This window comes from Grampus griseus (assembly GCF_964374135.1).
Source record: "Grampus griseus genome assembly, chromosome: 8".
Lineage (NCBI taxonomy): Eukaryota > Metazoa > Chordata > Mammalia > Artiodactyla > Delphinidae > Grampus > Grampus griseus.
The window spans coordinates 60,701,897-60,726,898 of record NC_139002.1 but is presented as its reverse complement, the minus strand read 5'-3'; the positions used below and the strand labels follow the sequence as shown (position 1 = coordinate 60,726,898).

At 45.3% G+C, this 25,002-nt stretch overlaps 1 protein-coding gene across 2 annotated transcripts in view; it reads right to left on the bottom strand.

Moving 5' to 3' along the window:
• The window catches only part of CLPB (ClpB family mitochondrial disaggregase), a 155,360-nt gene that overhangs the window by 65,644 nt on the left and 64,714 nt on the right, over positions 1-25,002 (bottom strand). For both annotated transcript variants that reach the window (XM_082659851.1, XM_082659850.1), the window contains exon 5: positions 13,246-13,374. In XM_082659851.1, coding sequence (XP_082515977.1) covers positions 13,246-13,374 — 129 coding nt within the window. The remainder of the gene's footprint in view (positions 1-13,245; positions 13,375-25,002) is intronic.

The window sequence follows — 25,002 nt, the reverse complement described above, 5'->3', positions numbered from 1 at the left end:
GGGAATTAAGGTTTCTTATCAGTGACTTTGAGATGGAAAGAGTATCCTGGATTATCCAGGTGGGCCCAATGTAATCACAAGGGTCCTTTACAAGTAAAAGAGGGAAGCAGAAGAGTCACTGTCAGCGTGATGAAATGTGAGAAAGACTCGAGGGACTGTGGCTGGCTTGAGGATGGAAGGGGACTGAGACAAGGAATGTGGGCTGCCTCAAGAAGCTGGAAAAGGCAAGAAAACAGATTCTGAGTCTCCAAAAAGGAACGCAACTCTGCTGACACCTTGATTTTCGTCCAGTGAGATTCATTTCAGACTTATCTCCAGGACTGTAAGATAATAAATTTGGTTTGTTTTAAGCTGCTAAATTTGTGATAATCTGTTTACAGCAGCATTAAGGAGGATACATAGGAAAAGCTACAGTGGTTGCCTCTGAGGAGGAAGACCAGGCATGTGGAAGGCAGACTTCCTTCTCACTATACATCCTCTGGTACTTCTTGAAATTTTTATTTTCTACCTTTTTTTGAAGTAAAAATCACTACAGTTGCTAAACCAGCCAACAATAGACAATCACTTCAGGGGCTATCTACTGACTTCAAAGTTGAGTACAAGTCCTCTGGCTCACCCGCAAGGCCCTCCACACTCAGGCCTCCCTACCCACCATCCGATAGGTGGCCAGTTTCTTCCAGGTCTTGAACATGCAAGACTCATCTCTGCACCTCCCACACCTGACAAGCTTCCCTCCTCCCCCCGCTGGTTTGAATTCTGCCTGTCCTTCAGGATCTGCCTCTAGGCGCCCTCCTCCATGAAGCTTTCTACAATGCCAACACTCATCACTCCCCTCCTCACCTCATTCATTATACTGTTTTTTCTGACCTTTGCTTACATTTAATTTAGTCCTGTTACCTACTGTCATGGTGTTTTCAGTGTGCTTTGTGTCTGGGCCTTTTCACCAAACCACCACTCTACAGGGTGTAGTCTGAAGGAAGGGCCTGTATCTTTTCTTTCTATTCCTGTAATGCCTAGTGCCCATTTATACATGAACTTAGCAAACATTCAGTGAGCATCTACATGTGCTAAGGATAGTGCGAGGTGCTGGGGATGTAAGCCCTGCAGATCTAGACCCTACCTTGTGTAATGAAGGTGAGATCTATTAATCAGATAACTGAATAGCTACATGCTGTGGTAAGTGAGATAAAGAAATTATACAGGCTGCTTTAAGAGCAGAGGAACCTAGAAGAGGGATGCCAGTGGTCAGCTGCAGGAAAATAATTAATAGTTGCTGAAGAAATATAAATACTTAGATTTGCAGTTAGATAAATCAAAGAGCAATTATTCATCAGAATCACAAAATTTGAAAACGGAAGGGAGCTTTGAGATCGCCAACTAATAATCACCAACTTAGACCAACTAATTTTATAGATGGGAATAATGAGGCCCAGTGAGGGGAAAGGGACTTATTCAAGGGCCCACCACAAGGTCAAGTTAGTGCAGGTCACCGGACGCCCAGTCAGCACTTCCCACTGCACAGGGTTCATTACTTCAAAGGGAGTTTCTGAAGGATTCCTGAAGTGGCAGGCTCCTTTCTTCTGCTACACTTAAAAGAATTCATTTCCAAAATGATGTTCAGGAAGGAGTCTGTAGGATCAACCTACAGAGAACACCTCTGCTGTGTTCTCCCTGGTACACTTCTAGGCCTCTGTGTAGAGGAAGAGAGCATGTGAATACTAGAAGCAAACTCTTTTTGGGAAGGGGACCTCAGTTCTGACCCATCTGACCCTGGCATGGGCCTCTGTTGCTATTTTGCAGGCTCTGACCTTCAGACTGATGTTCCCTTTCTTAAAACACAGTGCTGCCCTTTCTCTGTGCATTCTGCCCAAGAGCACATTCACTGGAGGAGCACGAGTGGGCTGGCAAAGGGCAGTTGGCCCTGCCTTGGGAAATCGGAATCCTACTCAGATGTTTCCAGGCCCAGTGCAGGTGGAGGAAAGCACAGAACGCAGAACAGACCTGGCCCAACTGACGCTGACCTCTCCCTCACCCAAGGGAGTCTTGGCCTCCAGCTGCCACTGTTGGCGGTGATGAGCTCATGCCGGATACCAGCCAGGCTCATCTGAGGACTGCTTGGAGCCGATTAAAGCCTTGATGAAATGCGGGTGCCTGGATGGCAGGTGGCTCTGGAGAGCTTGGGGCTCTGGTGCCCAGGCGCTCTCATCTCTAACTCAACTATGCAGTGATTCCTCTATGTCCATAGGATCTGGGATACAGAAACACCTTTCCCTGGGGACAGCAAGGACAGTTCATCATTCTGCACTGAATAGGCCAAAGGCAGAGGACAGGACTCAGGGTCACTGAGGGCCCCTTTTAGCCCTGACCTATCATATGAACTGCAGTAATACCACAGAATTCCTCCATTTCCCAAAATGCTCCTGACTGGACTGCTGGGTCCTTCTGGATGACTAATGGCCAACACTCTCCAAAGGCTTTTCTCAAGTCAAGTGACAGGCTAACATCTACACTTCAGGTCTCCATGTATATGCTATTTGCTCAGGGAAGACCTCCCTCACCTTCTTCAGACTAGATTAGGTCTCCATTACACTCTCCTAGTACCCTTTACTTTTCATTAATACTACTTCTCTCCGTGGTAATTACCTAATAATTTTGTGATTATTTGCCTAATGTCTATACTCTGCCAGACTTAAAGCTTCATAAGAATGGGGAGTGCAGGAATTCCCTGGCAGTCCAGTGGTTAGGATTCCACACTTTCACTGCCAAGGGCGCAGGTTCAATCCCTGGTCAGGGAACTAAGATCTCGCAAGCTGCGTGAAGCGGCCAAAAAAAAAAAAAAAAAAAAAAGGGGAGTGCTATACTTGTTAAGGTAATAACTGGAAATCAATAAAAAAGACCAGTATGGGCAAGAGAAAGTTTTACAGGTAAGTTTTTTTTTTTTGTATTTATTATTTATTTATTTTTTTGCAGTACACGGGCCTCTCACTGTTGTGGCCTCTCCCGTTGCGGAGCACAGGCTCTGGACGCGCAGGCTCAGCGGCCATGGCTCACGGGCCTAGCCGCTCCGTGGCATGTGGGATCTTCCCGGACCGGGGCACGAACCTGTGTCCCCTGCATCGGCAGGCGGACTCTCAACCACTGCGCCACCAGGGAAGCCCTACAGGTAAGTTTTTAATAGTATTCTTCAAAAAGAAACTTTTATATACAACAGAGGGGCCCCTCCTATACACCACATTAGCTATGGGACCAACTGGCTTTACAGCCTGCAACCAGTTACCCATCTAAGCCAATCTTTTCTGGTTTTGAGTGGCATGGAGGATTTTCTTTCTTTTTGTTTAAAATAGCGTTATATACGATAAAGCTCACCTATTTAAAGTATACAATTTAATGGTTTTTTTTTAAAGTATATTTACAGAGTTGTGCAACCATCACCATAATCTGATTTTAGAATACCTTCATCATCCCCAAAAGAAACCCTGCACCCATTAGAAGTCACTCCCCAACGCTCCCACAGAAAACTGCTGGCATGGAGGGTTTTTAGCTCTGTGTCCAAACAACCAGAAGAAAACTTATCATCCAATCATCTGACATGATTTCTTCACCATACAGATGAAAAAAGTGATGCCACAGAGGGGCTGTGATCTGCCAGAGGCCCTACAAGGGTGAGATGGTGGCAGAGCTGGGGCAGATCATGGTCCCCAGTGCCTGCATCCTAATGGCATTGCTTTGATATCTCTGCCATGCAGTGTGTCTGTCTATCCCAAACTGTTTACCCCACTGGACTTTAAGCTACTTGAGGGCAGAGGCTATGTTCTGCTCATTTGTCTTCCCCTCTTGCCCAGGAGTACCATTAGAGCAATGATGCTTAAAGTGTAGTCCACATACTTGTGCTGGTCTGTGAACTTGGTTATTAGTCATTGGTGAGACAAGCACAGTAAGTGAGAGTAAGTGTCTGGAAACTTTTATAGCAACTTAAGAGTAATTTTGTCTGTTGAACCTAATGACAAATTTGGGCCTGTATTCTATATGCTCTTTCAAAATATATTTTTTCTAATAATTTGTTTTAATCATATTTTACAAAAAAGAAAACCTGCAGAAGACAGGTTTTTCAGATAGTTTGAGAAGCACTGCCTTAAAGCAACCCCTTCCCCACTCTCTTCTGCTTCTCCTTTTCCCTGTTTCCTTGAATCTCTTGCACTGGCTCCTCTTCTCATGCTCACATCTGAAATGTAGGTTCTCTCAGTTGTGTCCTTGGGCCTCTTTAGCTCTACAACTCTCCATGGACAACTCAGACTAAGCCAGCTTCTACCACCCCCAAGAGACCGACAACTCTCGAATCTTCACGCCCAACTTACAGACCTTTCTCTCCTGAGCTTCAGACTCATTGTCCAACTGCCTGCCTCACATCTCTACAAGAGTGTCCCACAGGTTCCCTGGCTGGTCAACAGCTATTTATTAGTCACCTACTATATGCCAGCTGTGAGGTTTTTTCCTAGGAGCCGTGAATATGGCAGTGAAATAAAGAGACAAGGTCTTTGTGATTACAAGGCTTACATCCTAGTGGTGGGGAGAGACAGATGATAAACATGCAAACAAACATGATCATTTTAGGGACTGATAAGTACCATGAAGAAGATAAAATAAGGTAATATGACAGAAAGTGACTGGGGGGCTTCCCTGGTGGTGCAGTGGTTAACAATCCTCCTGCCAATGCAGGGGACACGGGTTCGAGCCCTGGTCCGGGAAGATCCCACATGCTGCAGAGCAACTAAGCCCGTGCGCCACAACTACTGAGCCTACGTGTCACAACAACTGAAGCCCGGGCGCCTAGAGCCCGTGCTCCGCAACAAGAGAAGCCACCGCAATGAAAAGCCCGCACACCACAACGAAGAGGAGCCCCCGCTCACTGCAACTAGAGAAAGCTCGCGCACAGCAACAAAGACCCAACGCAGCCAAAAATAAAATAAATTAATTAAAAAAAAAAAAGTGACCGGGGGAGCTATTTTACTAGGGTGGTCAGGAAGGCCTCTCTGAGGAAGGGGCATTTGAGTTGAGATCTGAATTCCCAAGGGGGAGAGTGTTCCCATCACTGGGAGAGGTTGGTACAGAGGCCCCGAGATGGAAAGGAGCTCAGTGTGCCTGAAGGGCGAAAGGAGGTCAGTGTCACTGAAGAACCGTGAACAAGCGGGGTGAGGGAGTGGCTAGAGATGAGGTCACAGAGACAGGAAGGGTCTAGATAACATAGAGCCTTGTAGGCTCTGGTAAAGGATTTGGATTTCATTTTGATTTCACTGGTATGCTAACAGAAGATTTTAAATAGCAGAAAGACAGGGTTTATATTTTAAAAAGATCCTCCTGGCAGTTTTGTGGAGGATGGATTCATGAAGACACAAGGGGAAATGGTGAGACTAGCCAGGAAGCTGTGGTGATCATCCAGGAGAACTGCATCGTGGTACTGAACTGGGACTAGAGTTTGACTAGAGGCAAAAAAGGGATGGTTCAAGATGTACTTTAGAGGTACAGCTGACAGGACTTACTGAAGGACTTGATAGGCAGTGTAAGGGAGAAAGAGAATTCAAGGATAACTCTAAGATTTGTGGCCCGAAAACTAGGTAAATGACAGTTATCATTTATTGAGATGGAGAAGACTTGGGGGATACCAATTTTGGGAGAAAAATAGAAGTATATTTTGGCCATGATGGCACTGAGACTGAGGAAACAACTGGAGCCGGAGAAGTGAATTAAGTGGCTAGCTATCATTTCTTTTTGAGGACTTTTAACCATGAAGGGATGCAGAGAAATGAGGTGGCAGCTGGAGGTAGATATGGGGGTCAAGGGAAGTTTTTAGTTTGCTTTGTTGTTTAAGATGGGTGATATTAAGGCATATTTTTATGCCGATGGGAATGAGCCAGCAGAAAGGAGAAAAAGGATAATGTAGGAAAGACAGGGGATCACCGGAGGAGCAAAGTAATTGAGAAAGAGAGAGGAAATAGGAGTCTGAGACCAAAAGCAGAGGTGATCTTAGGAACTTCTTCCATTGCAGAGAAGGAAGGCAGCATACAGGAGTATAGATGCAGGTAGGCTGGTGGAAGTGGTGGTGGGAAGATAAGGTAGTTTCCTTATGACTGCAATTTATTTTCTCTATGAAGTGTGAAGTGAGATCATTAGTTTGGGAGTTGGGGAAGGCGAGTGCTGGAGGTTTGAGGAGAAAGAAGGTATATAAAAGTGTTCGTGATCCAGAACAAGACTGTGATTTTACTCAAGAAGTGTAGTGGGGTGGCTGGCAGTATTGAGTGTCTGAAATTCACGGACATAAATGTAAAGTGACTCAAGTTAGCATGGTTGTGTGATATTTTTTCCTCCAGCAATACTCAGCTCTTCAGATACAGACATGAAGTAAAAAGAAATTGGGTTTAACTAGGGCTAGTGTTTCATCAGGTGGTTACAAAGAAGGGAGAGAGAAGCAAGGGAATAGTTAGAACACTGGACCATGGAATCTAAAAGTGGGAAGGAGGGAGGAAGAAAATGTTCAAAACCGAACTGGTCATTCCTCTGCACATCCAATCCACCCATACCTCCTTCCAGTATTCCTTACCTCAGTACAAGCACATACCATCTACTCGGCCATCCAGTCCAGGATCTGGACCTGATCTTGACTACTCCTTCTCTCTCACCATCTGATCCTAATGATTCTACTCCTAAATCTTTCTGGGATCAATATTTCTCTCCTTTCTCACTGCAACTGCCTTGCTGTAGGTCTCACCTAGACAATTAAAATAGCTTTCAAATGAAATATTTTCCCTTTCTCCAATCATGCCCCTCCTAATATATTTTTCCCCTATTTTCTCTAATCTTTCTTTCAGGTATAACATATATACAGAAAAGTACAAAGAAGGCATAAGGATACAGCTCAAAGAATTTTCACAAGGTGGATGCATAACTAGCACCTAGATAAAGAAGCAGAACATTATGCACCTCTGAAGCCCTCATGTGCCCTTCCCCAGTCACTACCTACCCTCTTGAGGGTAACCACCATCCTGACTTCTTACACATTGGGTGATTTGTCTATTTTGAACTTTATATATTACAGTCCAGTCATATAGTTAGTACTCTTCCATGTCTGGCTTGTGTCCAGAAATGCTAGGTTGTTGAGATTCATCCAAGTCTTGTATACAGCAAGAGTTCATTCGTTCGTTTGTTCATTCTATTATTCCATTGCGTGTCCATAATTTATTTATCCATTCAACTACTGATATACATTTTTGAAACTTCTAAACCATCTTTCACATTAAACATAAATCTGATCCTTCCCTACCCTTAATCTTAATGGTTTCTCACTGGAGGATAAAGTTTTATGTCCTTAGCAGATCTTATGTTACAGGCCTTCATTATTGGTTCCTGCTTTCCATCCTTCAATTCATACCCCATAAATTCAGCTCTTCTGAACTACCTGCCGTGTACTGAATAAAGTATGCTGCTTTCTACTCCATACCTCTGAACATGCTGTTTCCTCTGCCTTTCTTCCTCATCCACCCAGTAAACTCACATGCATCCTTTAAGACTTAGTGTAAACACCATCTCCTATACCATGCTTTCCCTACTCTCCCCAGAGATTTAAAAGGTCTTTTCTTTGTGATCCATCAGCACCTTCTATACATCTCCATTAATACATCAGATAGCAATTTTTTGCTAAAATGTCTGATTTCCTCACTGACCTATGAGTTCCTTAAGGGTAAAGACCATGTCTGGATCATCTTTTATTACCCAGGTGCCTAGGCACATGGGTGCCTATGACAGGAGAGATGCTCAATAAGTGCTTGAAAAATAAGTAAGAAGACTCGCCCAGGGGTTACATAGTACCGTATGTGGGAGCTGGAAGGGGTCCTTGGAATCAGCCACACTAATTTCTCCATTTTACTATGGAGGAGAAAGGTTTTGCCTAAAGCAGATAGGGTTTGCTGGTGGCAGAGCCAGAAGGTCTGATCTTCAGCCCAGGGCTCATCCCCCTTCCCTGCACTGCTGGCAAGAATCAGAGGGTGACATTTCCATAGAGGACAGCCTGGGGCAAAACTGATCCCCTTAACATCTGGCAGTGCAGCCAGATGGGCAGACAGTGAAGTGGAACAAGGAATGGAGCTCTAAGTTTCTAGCCCCGACAACAAAATAACAGGCTGTTAAAGGGAAGATATCAGCACTGGAAAGCTTCCTTGCCTCAGGCGGCAATGGTTGGGAATTTAAGGACAGCTGGTTAACACTGACAACTGAGCCCTGTACTTGGGCAGAGGGACATGGAAGGGCAAGAAAGTAGGTAGGAAAGAGGCTAAGGGAAGCCCTGGGGAAGATGCTATTAGGTTTCATAAAGCCCAGTGTTTCTGAGGTGATGAGCACTAGTGGCTGAAAAGGCAGGGGCACTGTGACTAAAAGAAGGAAGATAGCTTCATACATGAAGCTCTAAAAAGCCAGATATATTATGACACTCAGAGCAAGTGGGCCAGGAAGCAAAGACACCACATCTCCAGTGGCATCCAAATCTACAGTGGCTCTGGAGATTCCGGCACATCCAAATATGTACTAAACTATGTGCAGGGCATTGTGGCAAAGGAGGCAGGGAAAGTAAGGCCCTCAAATGACCTCAGTCTAGCAGCGGGGACTGGACCCAAATCACAGGGAACAGGGAAGACTTTAGAAGGGAGGTGGCATGAGAGCTGCAGACTGGCTGGTAGAAAGCATTCCACTAGGCTGAGAAACAAAGTCTTGAAGGGAAATGAGAGGCAGAAAGACCTGCATGAGTAAAGGCACTGAGGTAGGAACACAGAAGCGACGTTACGCTGTAGCTGGAGTATTAGGGCAGCAGTGGGAAAAAAAAGCTAAGTGAGGGTCAGACTAGAACAACTCTAAAACCAGGTTAACAAATTAGGATGAGTAGGATTCCTTTTTTTTTAAAAAAATACATGAGCACTGGGTGCTTTTCAAGTTAATAACAGATATTATATGTAGAGTGCTTACTCTGTAGAACCTACACACGCCCAATCCTACAAAACCTTAGATGGTAGGTGGCATGCTCCCATTTCCATATGAGGAAAGAGAACTGCAGAGCAGTCACAGCTTAGCCAGGACACACAGCTATTAAGGGCAGGGCTGGATTCAGATCCTAACTCCACAGTTTATGCTCCCTCTTTGTGGTCTTTCTCACCTGGGGTTTCTCCTTTGAACCACAACTGGGAAATTATTTGAGTAATGATTTTCTCAATTCTCTCAAGAATGGTACATAACTCGTACCACTTTAGATGCCTGGGAGAGAAATTAATTCCTTGTGTGCAACAGACGCCTTAAAACATTAGAGCTTAATTTTCCAAGGAACCCTGGTTGAGAAAGGCTGCGTGACAAGAGATATGTTTTAGGAAAATCAATCCGGCAGTGGGATCACATCCCTGGGAGGAAAAAGCTGCAAAAGCACCTAAACAGCCTCGGAACTACTGGGATGAGTCAGCTCCAGGGGCTTGAGGAAGGAGGCCCCCATCTTCTCTAATTACTTGTCTTCTCAGTTGTCCTGCCCTTCCTTCATTCCTCCAACCTTTTCTTGTACTTGGCAGTCAAGTACTGAAGCAGAGCCTTCCTGCTCATAAGCCAGCAACCCAGGCAGAAGCAGCATCTTCAGAGATGAAAACCACAGAAGCCAGTGCACCCACTTTTCTGTGGAGGCTGGGGGTAGAAAACTGGCACTACTGAACTCAGAACTCTTCCACAGAAATCCATCTGGCAAACTCCTATTACTCTCCCTGATAAGGCTGAAGCACACCATCCTCTGGGAAGCTTTCTGTAACTGATTCCACCTCCCTGCTCACCAGGCAGAAGCAGGTATTTCCTCCTCGGTATCCCCACAGCCCCTTGTCCAGGACCCTGCTCGAGCATCTGCCTGCTGTCACTGCCTGTTTCCATGTCTGTCTCCTCTACCAGTCTGAGCCTCTCTCAGGGTCAGGGACAGTTTGCCAGATCCATCTTAGGATGCCCTGAGGTCCATCTCAAAGATGGCAACTGGCTTACCCAGAGTCACACTACAGAGCTGAGATCAGACACACTACAGGTCTGTCTGATCCCCAAGACTGTGTTCTTTTCACTATGTTTCAGGGTCTCCCAAAGATGAAGAAGGGCCTTTCTGTGCTAAGCACCCAGCCCAACACTGAAGAGTTCAGAGGCGGTGCTATCAGAGTAGACCAGACCACCTGGAGAGGCTTCCTTAGAGGTAGATCCTTGAAGAGTCTGAGGATCTAGCTGAGAAGAGAGGGAACACGATGGTGTTTTAGGCAAGGTGGGGAAGCTGAGGGGCAGAAACAGAATTAAGAAGCCATTAGGTAGGAGTACAGGTTTCATGGGGGAGGAATGGGATTACAGCTGCCAGGTGAGAGTTTGATTTCTTTATACAATCGTGGAGCACCTACCTGTACTAGGAGCTTTTATAGATGTCATCACTAATCCTTATGCCCACTAATCACTGTGATATTTCCCAGGTGTTACTTTACAGACAAGAAAACTGAGGCTTAGAGAGTTAAAGTAACATGTCCAAGCCAACAGAGCTAGTAGCTGGGGAAGCTGGGATTCAAACCCAGGTTGGTCTGACTCTGAAGCCTAAAGTCCTTTTTATTACTCCATGCTGCCTCTTAAGAGGTCAGAGAACTTCCCACATTACCAGACTGATGCTGCTGCCTGGACCACCCCCCACCCCCAGCTCTCACGTGGGGACTGCTGATCAGAGGGCAAGCGCGGTTGCCCCCTCTAGCTCTAACCCTCTAAGATCTGGGGGCCCTAAATCCCTGTGGACTAAGCAATTTCAAGAACAAGGGTTCGGTGTTGACCTCGTGAGCACAGGCTGGCCCTGTGTCTAAACCTGCCTTGGATCTCACAGAGAAAGCCTCTAAGGTGCTGTAGCAAAGCCGGTGGCAAATATAGGCTAAAAAAGCTGGATGGTCAGGAAGGCAGGGCCTGTATTCCCTGAAACCTTCTGGAGGAGGTCAGCTGAGGTCAGAAAACTTCGGAAATGTCACTGACAAGAGCCCCTAGGACAAGGGAGCAGGATCCTGCCTCTCGGTTGGCTGGTCACACACACAAGCAGACCAAGAGAGGTCAAGGGGGGAGGGAGGTCAGAAGTTGGCAAGCCTGCAGGCCCTGAGTGATGGCCACTTGTTCAGGTCAGGAAGGGAGAAATAAGTGGGTTAATGGTTTTGGCCCTTGAGGCTGGGAGGCTAGGGCAGGGGGTGTAAATGGATTCTGGGTAAAAAGGCAGGTGGGTGAACTGTAAAGGTGGGGGCTAAGGGCATCTGTTCCAAGTCAACAAGCAAGAACCATGCCCCTGGAATTGCTCAAAGGGCCAGCCTTGGCCTGGGGGGTGAGGGTGGAGGGGTGCTTCATAAAAGGCCTGTGTTTCTTCATTTCAAAGGTGTTCGATCTGGAAGGCTGGGGAGAAGGACTCTTTTTAGAGTGAATTCCCTGTCTGCTTAGGGGCTGAGGGGAAGCAGGGAATGTAAACCACTGGACAATAGCTGGGGGTATTGATTGATTTTAAGGCATGGCAGAGAGAAGCTCCATGGTGAACACTGCAACTCCTAGCTACAGATGTCTCGTTGGAGAGCTTTCCAAAGGACAAAGTGAGTAGCATCTTGCTTGGGGACATTTTCTAAGTCTCTGCTTCTGAGAGCAATGAGTTCTTGCTCCAAAAGCATCAGTCATCCCAGGCGCCATCACCACATCTGTGAGCAGTCCTGCGCCTCACAATGTACATGCCCCAGATCAAGGCACACTCTGGCTGCTCTGGGGCAGGTAGGTCCCTTGTAGGCTGGGGATATGGGCCAGGCCTGAGTCTTAAGTGAGTACGGCTGGGGCTGATGGAAGGTGGCAGGATTTGAGGGTTACTGAGAAATCCTTCCAGTCCAATCACATGACAAGGACTAGAAAATGATCTGGGGAGGTTGGGCCAGGGAGGCAAAGGCTCTGGGACTTAAAGAACTTTCGTTGAAGACTGGGTTTTGAAAAAGTGATTGGCTGCAAAGGACAGGTGGCAGAAGATACAGAGAAGAAAATCACACCTCATTTAAAAGAATCTATTTCAACCAGTCAGAGAAGAACTAAAATGGAATGGACTCCTAGGGAAGAAGTAGGATTCCCTGAGTCCCTGAGAGAATCCAAGGAAATGCCAGTCAGCCAGCTGTTGGAGAGGTTTCTGCCAGGAGAAGAGAAGTCAATCAGGGTAACCCAGAGGACTTCTGAGGATCCTTCTAGCTCCCAGGTTCTATGAAGAATGACCACTGACAAGGAATACCCTGGCATCCAGGCCCAAGAGAGGGTCCCTAAACCTTTAAGAAGTGTAAGTGAGGGCATAAAAAGGCAGTCAATGCCTTACTCACTCTGGGGCCTGGGCACCACACATCCTGGCAAGATGCTTCCCTCCCTATTCCAAGGAGAGGCTGGAGTGGGATGAGGGAAAGTGACTGCGTGGGAGGCATCTGACAGGGTGGCAGGTAACTCTGTAGCGGGCCTGGACAGGACCAGACTAGCCTGAGTCTGGGGATGGTATGTATTAACCCTCCAATTAAATCAATGCTCTCTAAAGGAAGGGTATTCAATCATTCAGCAAAGAGTTACTGAGTGCTTACTGTGTGCCAGGTACTTTACCAGGTGCTGGGAATGAATCAGCCATGGTTCTTGCCTTTGCTTTCAGGGAGCTCAGAGTCAGGTTAGAGAAAAGGCTACTGAACACACAAAAACAATTCCAGATTGCAACAAGTGCGATGACAGAAAAGAGTAGGGTACCATGACCCAGAGTAATGGAAGGAGCCTAATTTAGACTGGGGTGGAGGTGGGATCAAGGAAGATGTCTTTGAGACTGGGGTTAGTAGAGATTTGAAGGGTCTCCCCCTTGGTCCACCAGCCCTGCTCTGGAGGTCACAGGGAAGAAGACAGGACACTTTGGGGGAGAGCAACAATCAAGAAAACTCTCAGAGCATGTGCAGACAGGCAGGATGGCATGGTATCTCACACAATCACAGGCAAAGAATGCACTCCAGCCACATGAGGGCATATCACACATGCACACGGCCACTCTCATGAAGTACAGGCACCCTCGAGGCATTTCCAGCTCTAAGAGGGTAACAAGGCTCTGGGGAAGCATGGCATTTCCAGGGTAGAAAGGTTGCTAAGTCCTTACCCTCTTTCCCTGCCCCCCCGCCCCGCCCCATTCACCCATGACCTCACCTCCACCAAGCAGCTCCCTGACGGTGCGGTAGTCGTCGGCAAGGACAGCATAGTGCAGGGCTGTGCAGCCCTTGAAGCTGGCACGGTTGTTCAGCCGGTTGTTGAAGTCATCCTCTCGGGTGACCAGGACTAGAGGGACAGCAACACAAATCCTTCCATTAGCAACAAATGCCATGAGCTGCCAACCTCGTCTTCTTTCTCTTGGCATTTTAATTCCCTCATTCACTCATCTACCTACTTACTAAACATATAATGGCACCTACTATGTGCCTGGCCATCTGTGCTGGGAAAGAGGAGGTAAAACAGAGCCCATCCACAAATGTTTACTGACATCCATTATGTTGATAGGATTCACTTGGGGACACAGAAATGAATCAGACATGGTCCCTGACCTAATCTGACAAAGGAGGCAGACAGTAGACAGATGTTTACAGTATTGAGATAAATGCCATTATAGGTATAACAGGATGATATAGAAAGCCAGAAGGGAGCTTAGCTCAATTTGGGCATGGAGAGGATCTCAAAAGAGGACAGTCTTGAAGGGTGAAGAGAAGTTATCCAGGTGAAGAAAAGAAGGCTAGGGTAAGACTCGGGACAAGGGACTTCCCTGGTGGCACAGTGGTTAAGAATCCGCCTACCAATGCAGGGGACACGGGTTCGAGCCCTGGTCCGGGAAGATCACACATGCCGCAGAGCATCTGGGCCCGTGCACCGCAACTACTGAGCCCATGGCTCTGGAGCCCACGAGCCACAAGTACTGAGCCCGCGTGCTGCAACTACTGAAGCCTGCGCGCCTAGAGCCCATGCTCTGCAACGGGAGAAGCCACTGCAATGAGAAGCCTGTGCACCACAACGAAGAGCAGCCCCCACTTGCTGCAACTAGAGAAAGCTCACACACAGCAGCAAAGACCAAATGCAGCCAAAAATAAATTAAAAAAAAAAAAAGAAAAAAGACATGGGACAAGTCAGGAAAGAGACAGAGGCTGTTCTTAGCAGAACAGTAACATACCTCCTCTGTGCTCTGAAGACGTCTACAATCTAGTGAGTATTTAATATTTCGTAAAGAACTTTTAAAATTTATAAAAGCCATTAAAAATTTGAAAGTACAAAGAAGAAAAAGCATCATTATCTCTGCAACTTGAGAAACTGCATTTAGTATTTTGGTACATGTCCTCTGATATCTATATCTACATCTATATCTATAGGTATAGCTATACCTGCATATATATCCTACAAAACTGGAATTTACTACATTGCAATTTTGTAATCTGCTTTTTTTCCCTTAATAAATGTACTGTGAACATTGTTTTTGAAGGTAGGAAGAATAAGCATTTCATGTGTCAAAGAACCAAAAACCCCCAGGCTCACTCTAGTGCTAATATTAGTGAGTCTCTCTCTCCAAATTGATACAAAAGAACCTAAAACCAGTTGCATCACTCTAGGTTAGGTGACCAAACATGTCCTTGTTCACCTGGGACAGTCATGACTTTTGCTTTTTGTCCTGAATGGTCCCACTCTGGACAATATTTGGAAGGCTACCCAACCTCTGGGCCCTCCCTTGGGAACTGAGCCCCCGTGGAACGATACCTATGCTGCTTAGGTGATGGGGTTTCTTTCTGCCTCATGCAGAAATTATTGGAGTTCTTGCCTTATGTTCCCTCCTGAGCTTAGTTCATTGGAGGAGGAATTTGGTTCCTACCTACCTGTACCCACTCCTCCCCGAGTCCAGGGCATAGGGCCTGCAGAGGGCAGGCTCCTCCTACCTCCCACTGGATAAAGGCGTGTAATTCATAACCTTGCCTATGTAGTCAAAAGCACCAGACAATTCTGAAACCATTCTTTTCCAAGCTGTCTTGGAATGGAATCTATGCATTTTCCCCTCCTACAAAACTGAACTTGCTATTTAAAGTCCCAAAAGCCAGAAGACTGTCATGCCTTTTCCTAATCCTAATAGATTTCACTTACTGACCTTCCTCTACTCTGGCTGACATGGTCATTTCACACAATCTATTTAATTCTCCTAACTACCTTATATAGTAGGCATTATAATTCCCATTTTACAGATGAAAGCTAAAGCACAGAGATCATAGAGCTAATAAGTGGTTAAGTGAGGATTAGAACCCAGGTTTAATCTGAGTCCTCACCCTTTTTCCCCATCACAGCATGCTGTCACTCTCATTTTGCAAATGAGGGAATCAGAGCCCAGATCCCAGATGTTCTGGTCCCAGCCTTGGCTCCTACTCCCTCTTCTTTCCCTGCTCAAGTGAAGGTGCCAGCACACTCTCTGTGGAACTTGCCCTAACAAAGATCAGCCTGAGGTTTGTAGCTAATACCGGATAAGCTTACTTAGGTGGAAGCATTTCAAATGTTTGGTCAAAATGAAGTTGTTGGAGTGTGTAACTGGGGAACAGACCACACTTTCTTGTGGTATGGTGAATCAATGGTCCATCAGCTCTTCTGTAGCAGTCAGAGGCTCTCCTGACTGATGACCTCCACCCCTGGAGTTATCTGACCTTTCCTGGAGCAGGGAAAACAGGAAGAAGGCCTCTGATTAGCTAACGTGTAAGTCCGTTGTGCAATGGCATCTGCATTTTTCTCATAAGAGCCCTTTAGGATCTAACTCAGAGATTAACTCTTGGTCACGAACAGTCTCATCAAATCATGGTAAGGGATCTTGTTTCCAGCCCACTGCAGATTAGAAGAAGCAAACTAGAAGGCTAGGGAGAAGTCTTCAGAATCAAGTACGCTGATTACAATCAAGTGCTGACCTGGCAGGGAGGGAAAAGAACAGCACAATATAAAGCTGAAAGAGGAAGCCACAGAATACAGTGCCTCAAGAGCCCCTAGGGCACCACTGAATTGCCACGTAGGACATTAACTGCTAGATATAATGATGAACCTGACGAAAAGTGATAGCTGGTTCAAGAAAGCAGGAAGGGTATAATCCATTTTACAAAGAAAATATATCATTCATTCAAAATATATCATTAATGAACACCAATGCATGGTAGCTTCTGGAGATATACAAATAAGACACACTTCTTGACTCTAAGAAGTTAACAGTCTAATGCAAGAATCAGACCACTGAATGGACAAATTATAACACTGTTTCACGAGTGCAAGACAGAGCTATACACAGGGTGCCTACCATATTTGGTTCAGGGACAAACATCAGCAGAGTGGCAGTGTCACAGCCCAGCTAATAAGGAATGTCCATGAAGAGGGCCCCTGCTCCCCTCTGAGGTCTCATCACTTACCACCCCCTTCCTAATGCTCTTTCTTGCCTCTTGGATTTTGCAAATACTATTCCACAGCCTGGAACATTTCCCCCTCTCCCATGCCTTCAACTGACTAACTCCAATTCACTTTTAGGCCTCTGATTAAAAGTCATTTCCTCTAGTGATTCTTGCTGAGTTTGAGGTAGTTACTCCTCCCAAGAGCTTCCCTAGCACTTTAGGCATTTCCCAATTATGGTATTTATTACCCACTCCATTGCAATCATCTGTTTACTTGACTACATTCCCCACTAGACCAAAAGCACAATAAGGACAGGAAGTGTGACTGTCTTCCCCACAGTTGTATCCCAGTGCCCAGTACAGTGTCTGACCATAAATATGTGCTTAACAAATACTTGTTGAATCAGCAAATGCATACCTAATACATAAATAAGGCCCTAATATTACCTTGTTTTGGGAATAATAATAATAATGCCAGCCAGCAGTATTTAGTAGAGGAAGTAGAGTGCAGCTGTTAAAAAAGTGAGCTCTGGAGCCAGACCACTTGTGTTTGGGTCCCAGTTCTGAATTTACTGACTGTGTAATCTTGGGTAACTCACCTAACCTCTCCATGCCAAGTTTCTTTACCTGTATGCAGAGATGGTAACAGTGCCCTCTCATGGGATATTGTAAGGATTGAATGAGACACTGTGAGTAAAGGGGCTTGGAACAGGGCCTAACAGTACCTCTTAGTCAATGTCGGCTATTATCCTTACTGTCTAGTCTTGTGCTTCCAAAAGTGTATTCTCTCTGTGAAAAGAGGTTTGGGGAACCCTGCATGCACTTTTCCCCTCCAAAAGGCACAGTTGTGAGTAAGAACCATCTGTTTAATTTGGCATTACTCAGCAGTTTTATGTCTGACAGCCTCTTTCCACCCAACCCTTGTTAAAATCCTGCAGTACTGGTGTTCCATGGAACACTCTTTGGAACTGGGTTGTGCATAACAATCTGTAAAGCACTTCATTTACTTATTTATTTCAGAACGACCCTGTGAGGTGGAAGTTCACTCTCCCCATTTTATAGATGGGGAAGCTGAAGTTCAGCAGGGTGCCACAGTCAGTCAGCGGTGGAGCTAGGACCCAGTCCAGGTCAGCTAGGCCCATTTCATGCTCTTAACAGTAAGCTCTTTTCCCCTCATCGCCCAGTTTTAGAAGCCCTGACCCAGGATATCTTGCTGAACCCCCCAGATCATTAGATCTCATACTCTTCTGTTTAAAAAAAAAAAAAGACTAAAGGTGGGAAGGAGGTGTGTGCAGCATGCACCCTCATGTTCTCACTTGCTCTCACAGAGAAAGCAGAAGCAAACCCACAGAAGCTAAAGTGACTCATCCAAGGCTGGCTCACCAGCTGGCCACCACCGTGGTCTTTTGAGGCCTGGCGTTTACAGCTGGTCCTCAGCCAGTGAACCATCCCCTCCCCAAAGACATCTACCAGCCTGTCTCCAGCACAGGGGGAGATGGGCTCAGGCTCCTGCTTCCCCTCCAGGCCAGCTATTCCTGTCCCTTCACCCTTGTGGCCACAGGAAGAATGACAAAGCATTACTTTGTTATCCTTCTGCTCCCACCTCTGCCTTTTGATGTTGCAAAGTCTATGGCACGGTGCCGTGGCCAGGGTCAGTCTGAGTGCCGAGGCAGGTGTGCACCTGATGTACACTCTGCAGGATTCCCTGCACTTAGCAGTGCCAAGGAGTTAGCAGAGGTGAAAGTTGTCCCCAAAGCCCTTCCTATAGCTAGGCCACTACTCAGCACTGCTGAAACTGCAGAACAAAACTAAACAAAACAAAACAAACCACTGCCTCCCACAATAAGAAACAGTAATTTAAGGTAAAGGAGTCACACAGTCCTGAATCTTAGCTCTGCCACTTACTAAGTTCTTCTATCTGTAAAATGGGCACAACAAGCAGTAATTTAAGGAATACTAAATATTTAAGTATTATGAGAATAAAATCTGATAACAGATTTTTAAAAACATTACCACAAACATTTAGTAATGCTGTTTTCTCCCCTGGGGTAGGCACTGGGGATGCAGAAGTGAATCAGACATGGCTTCTGTCCTCATATTGCTAAGACTACTGGAGGAGACTGAAAAAAGGCATGTGGGGCAAAATGGGTGGTCTCCAGATAACAAAAGCTTTATTATCATTGCCTTGTGTGGAGGAAAGGTAACCCTAGCTAAAAGTCTCTCCTTCAGGCTCAGCCTCTACCCGCCACGCCCAGGAACTTATGCCATCTAACGTCATGGAGTGTGTAGCAGTGCCTTTAAAAACATGAGCATGTCTCCATGAGAGGGAACCTTTAGAACTAACCTGACAAACACAAGGATAACCTCTTACATTTGTGCAGCACTTTACGGTTTAGAGAGCGCTTCAATGCAATTGTTTCCTCACCCCAGGTCAACCTAGGACAGATAGGTCAAATATTATTCTATTGAACAGAGGAGACAGAGGTAAAGAGGTTGGATGGCCTGCCCAACTTGGATTGCTAATTGGTGGTGGACCAGGACTAGGTCCTGAGCCCATTTGGCTCCATCATCCATATTGCACAGCTTCGCCAGTGCCCACAGGCTCAAGCCTCACATACCCCAGCATCAGCGGACCTGGCTTGAATCTCAGGGACTAAGCTAAATTCTTACCAAGAGTCTCCAGGAAGAAGCCTCTGGGCTCACAGCTCCCTCCCCACAAGGTGTTGTGTATCTACCACCTCGTTAAATCCTCACTCCTACTGCCAGCATCGGCAAGCTGCCTCAACTTCTGCGGGCACTGTCGGCTCTGCCTCTTGTGTTTATCTTCAGCCAAGGAATGGGGCAAGAGGGAGACTCTCTGTGCTGGGTCACCAAGAGACCGTCTCTGGGGAGGGCAAGGCTCTTTATTTCCTTCCACAGCCTGGATGATCCTCCTTCCTCTCCAAATCCTAACTGTTCTTTAAAGCCCAATTCAAGGCCTCCTCTTCTAGGAAGTCCTTTCCTCCCTGCTCTGCCCTGGTTGCCTATCATGTTGATTGTGTGTATCCATTTACCACTTACTTATTGATCGTCTTATAACAGCTTTTGTAATACTTTCTTGTGTTAAAATTTCCCTTCTGACTCCCTAATTTCCTCATGGATGACAGAAACTAGTTCATAACATTTTCTGTATGTATCTCACCCAGCATCACTTCAGTATTTCACGTATCTTTAGCAATGAGCACACAGGAGCCTTCATTCACCCCCTGCCCTGGAGCACACCACTACTGAGCACCTCAGCACAGTGAGTGCTATGAAAGGCATGTGCGCAAACTGTCTGATGGCAGCAAAGACAGGGCACATGTCATGTGGCTTGGGGAGGAATCTCCCAGAAAAACTAACTGGAAGATGAGGTAGAGAAGAGTGTTCCAGGAAAGGAAGTGGTGCTTGCAAAGGACAGAGGGTCAAGGCTGCATTACCTGCCCATACAAGAAACTGGGAGTTCTTCAGCAAACTTGGAATGCTGAGTGAAGGCAGGTAGAGCAGTGGGCACAGATGAGGTTGCCCAGGCAGGCAGAGGCCTGATCCTGAGAGGGGTTTGGACTGTATCCTGAAAGCTATGCGCAGGCAGTGGTTTTTGTTGATGAATTAAGCAGCATGGGGAACAGCAAAAACAATAGACCAGGAGAAAAGTGAACTGGGTTCAAAAATGGCTTTCACTAAACTTGATATGTATCTCAATCCCTCCATGTCCCAGATCCCTTATTTTTTTATTTTTTATTTTTTTTGCGGTACATAGGCCTCTCACTGTTGTGGCCTCTCCCGTTGTGGAGCACAGGCTCCGGACGCGCAGGCCCAGCGGCCATGGCTCACGGGCCCAGCCTCTCCGCAGCATGTGGGATCTTCCCGGACCGGGGCACGAACACGTGTCCTCTGCATCGGTAGGCGGACTCTCAACCACTGCGCCACCAGGGAAGCCCCTCAGATCCCCTATTTTTAAAGTAGAGGAGTTTCTTCACATCAGTGGCTCTTAAACTTTAATGGCAACAGAATCACATGGGTAACTTGTAAGAAAAAAAAAAAAACAGTTGATTCTTGGGCCCTTGCTTCAGCAATTTAGATTCAATAGGCAGGGCCTGGAAATGCAGAGCTGAAAAAGCCCTTTGTGTTGCTCCTCACAGAAAACTCTGAGCAGCACTGGACTAGTCTCTGAGGGTCTGGTCTCTGAGGGTCCTTCCCATTCTAATCTTGTCATGAACACAAGAAAGATGCAAGGCTGGCCAAACCCATCCCACTTCCAAATGCCTGATCTGCTCTAGGGAAGCCAAGGATGTCTAGGCACCAGAATGTTCTTCCCAAGGCCCATGTTTAGAAAGTTAGAGCAAAGCCCCCAGGACACCAAGTCTTGGGATACTGGAGACATCCAATATCTCACTCAAACCTCCTCTCCCTGCCAAAATCCAACTGGAATTAGGTCTTTCTATAGCATATACTCTAGCCTTTTTCCTTGTTTATCCAGCAAAGTGTTACGTAATTTCCATGGGCTGGGCCATGGCAATATGAACAGGCTCTGCCCTCAAGATCTTATAAATGCTGCAAATAACATCAAAAGAATCTATCTTTTACCAAGTATCTCTGAAAGGAAAGAGTTCAGAATATTGAGCTGGAAAGACCTGGATTCTAATCCTGGTGACTCTAGAAAATTATTTCATCCCTCTGAGCTTCAAATTGCTCACTGGTAAAATAGAAGCATTAATATCTTTGAATTGGGTTGTTGTGAAAATTGAAATGATGTGATATAGTGAAGGGCACAGGAAATGGCTGCATCTAGGAAATGGTGATTTTTAAATTAACATGTCCTCTGCTGTCCTGGAACTTGTAATATATCCATATTCCTCTGTTTGACTTTCAGAGGCTCTCCTACTTGGTCCTAATGTCTCCAAATAGACTTCCAACTCCTCCCTTCCTGCTGGAGAGACCCCCCTCCATGAGATGACCCTGGTGATCCTACCATGAATCCTCAGTAGGCAGCACTGTGTATTAGGAAGAGCATAAAGGTCAGAGCCAGTCAGACTGGTAAGCAAAACTCACTGTATGACTTTGATCAAATTAACATCGCTGAGAATCTGTTTTCTCATCTGCAAGATAGATATCATCACCTATCTCATAAGATTCAATGGCAAATCCAATTAAAAAATGGACAAAGAATCTGAGTAGATATTTCTCCAAAGAAGACACACAATGGCCTAAAAGCACATGAAAAGATGCCCAACATCATTAGCCATCAAATGCAAATCAAAACCACAATGAGATACCACTTCATATCCACTAGGATGGCTAAAGTGAAAAAGACAGGCAATAATAAGTGTTGGTGAGGATGAAGAGAACCTGGAACCCTCATACATGGCTGGTGGGAATTTAAAATGATGCAGCCTCTTTGGAAAAGCCTGGTAGTTCCTCAAAAGGTTAAACATAGAGTTACTATATGACCCAGGAATTTTATTCCTAGATATAAACCCAAGAAAACTGAAAACATTATGTTCACACAAAAACTTGTACACAAACATTCACAGCAGCATTATTCATGATAGCAAAAGTCAAAACAACTGAAATGACTCTCAATTGATGAACGGATAAACTAAATGTAGTATAGCCATCAATGGAATATTATTCAGCTAAGAAAAAGGAATGAAGTATTGATACATGCTACAACTTGAATGAACCCTGAAAACATGCTAAGTCAAAAAGAATTCAGCCACAAAAGATCACATATTGTATGATTCCATTTATATGAAGTGTCCAGAATGGGCAAACCTATGGAAACAGAAAGTAGTAGATTAGTGGTTGTCTAGAGCTAGGGAGAGTTGAGAGATGTGGAGAATGATTGATAATGGGTATGGGGTTTCTTTACAGGGTGATGAAAATGTTCTAAAATTGATTGTGGTGATGGTGGCACAAATCTTGTGAATATACTATAAACCACTGAATTATGCACTTTAAATGAGTAAACTATATAGTATGTAAATTAAATCTCAATAAAACTGTTACACTAAAAAATGTAAAGAACTGAGCACATTGCCTGATGTAGTAAGGATGCAATAAATGGTAATAAATTTATTATTGTGCCCTTTCCTCTTCTTGATGCCACTCTAACCATGGCCAGAATCACCTCTTACACTAATACTGAAGAATATGTCTAGCTCACTGAAAGGAGCCCATTTCATACTCAGTGAAGGGTCACAGGTGAGTTCTGAAGGCTAATATCCCAGGACGAAGAGTCTTACATAAATATATAACTCCTGGGGGACTTCCCAAGAGTGAAGTTCTTTAGTGAATGGATGTTACACTTGTCTCTCCAAGCAGAAACCACTGGGGGTACAGTGGTTAAGACTCTGTGCTTCCACTGCAGGGGGCATGGGTTCGATCCCTTGTTCAGGAACTATGATCTCACGTGCCATGCAATGCAGCAAAAAATTAAAAAATATATTTAAAAAATATATTTATATACATATTAATATAATACACACATATATATATATTAAAAACTCTTTAAGTAATAAGAAAATAATGGCTTCCATTTACTGAGCACTTACTATGTGCCAGGTACTGTGCAAGGAACTTTACAATTATTTTCCTTGAAAGAATCATACAGGGCTGTTATTATTATTATTCTTATTTACTAAATGAAGCAGCTGGCACTTAGGTTATGTAGCTTGTTTCAGGTCATACTGGTAGTCAATGACTGAGCTAGTCTGTTCAACTCCAAGGCTTTTACTCTCTTCTCTATGTGATATCATGGCTTCACTATTTCTTCCTTTTATTTATCTATGTTTTACCCATTCTTTACAACTCAAGAAGTCTGATTTTCACTGATCTCCCTTTCCTCTCTGCATTCTAGTACTGTCTAGTCCACATCAAATTAGTTAACATTTTCTCTTACATAGTCTTTTGTGTTCTCAGATTGCTTCATGCATACACTCTTGAGCACTGCAGGTGTTCCATAAATACTTCTTTAGTGAATGGATGTTACGCTTGTCTCTCCAAGCAGAAAACAGGTTCTTGAAGGACAGATACTGTGTCTTATAGATCTCTTTAACCTTCATGTAGAGAACGGTCATCTAGGCTGGCCTATGGCTGGAGGGTTAGACCTCGCTTAAAAATGGTTCTCACACGGCACCGTGGTCCCTGAGCTGTGGGGCCAGGGATGCTGGAGTCAGATGTTGAGTGTGTTGTGTAAACAGTTGGCTGTTTCATTATTCAAAAACGTTCAGGATTAAAAGCAGACACGAAATCGTGCTTAAAAAAAAAAAAAAAAAAAAAATGGTTCTCACAAACACCATGCTCTCTGCCCATAGACTGGAAGGTTTCTCCTTAAAAAGAGGACCCTGGCTCACCTTATTATACCTTATCATAGTGTAGCATGAGCACTGGCACTTTCTGTAGTAGGAGCTCAGAAAGGTTTGATGAATTAAAGAGAAGACTGGGCTAGCACTTAGTCTACTGGAGACACATCAAGGGCAGCCTTCCCATTGGGATCCCAAGTCCATCTTCTCTCACTCCAAGAAAGAGAAATGGAAGAGCAGGAAGGTTGGCCTGGAACCTTAAGACAATATGTTGTTCGCCCTGCCTGTGGCCCTAGAAGCATCCTCTCTGGCCCAGGACCCTCCTCTGACCACAGACCCAGGTAGAGCTTTCCAGAGCCCATGTCTCACCTGCACACCATCAAAATCAAAGAGCTGGGCAAACTCTTAAGAATCTGTAACTTGTTCTGTTATCTTTTACTCTGTTATCTACAGACCCATCAACAGTCTGTTTGAACTTCCACTACTTCCCATCTCTCCTAACTCTCAGGGGAATAACATGCTCACAGGTATCTAGAGTCCCTTTGATCTGTCCTATAATTACCCTGATCTCACCTTCTCCTACTCCCCTGCCCCCACCCTGATCCTAACCAAAGCAGTATTCTTTCAGGTCCAGGGATCCTCTGGGCAGGGCTGGCAACAAGAGGAAGGAGTCTGACCTCTCTGCCTCTCAGCAAGCCATGCTACTTGGTTGGCTAAACTTGGTCCCTCTGTGCTCCCCATCTCTACACCTGCTTGCCTCTCCTCTGCCTTTTCTTTAAGATGTTAAAAGCCCGCAATAAAAAACAAATACAAAATGCTGTAATTAATAGCCAATTCCAAGCCAACCCAGCATCTCTACTAATAAACCTCAACACTTGCAAAAAGAACAATAAATTCTGCCCCTCTCTGGTTCTGGGGTGGTCTCTTATATATACTCTGTGTGTGTGTATGTATGTGGGTAAGTGTGTCTACATATATATTTATTTTCCTTTATTTCCCATCCAGGGAGGGGCAGAATAATGAACTGCGTGCGTCAGGGAAGATGAATCTGAGATACTAGGGAGCAGTGCGGTAAAAAGATTAAAGTGTTATTATTGTTGGTTTTTTTTCCCCCATGGTCCATTGTGACAGCTCGACCGTCATCTGTAAAAAATGTCTCAGTGAGAGATAATCATCAGAAACTCAATAAAGCGTCAGGG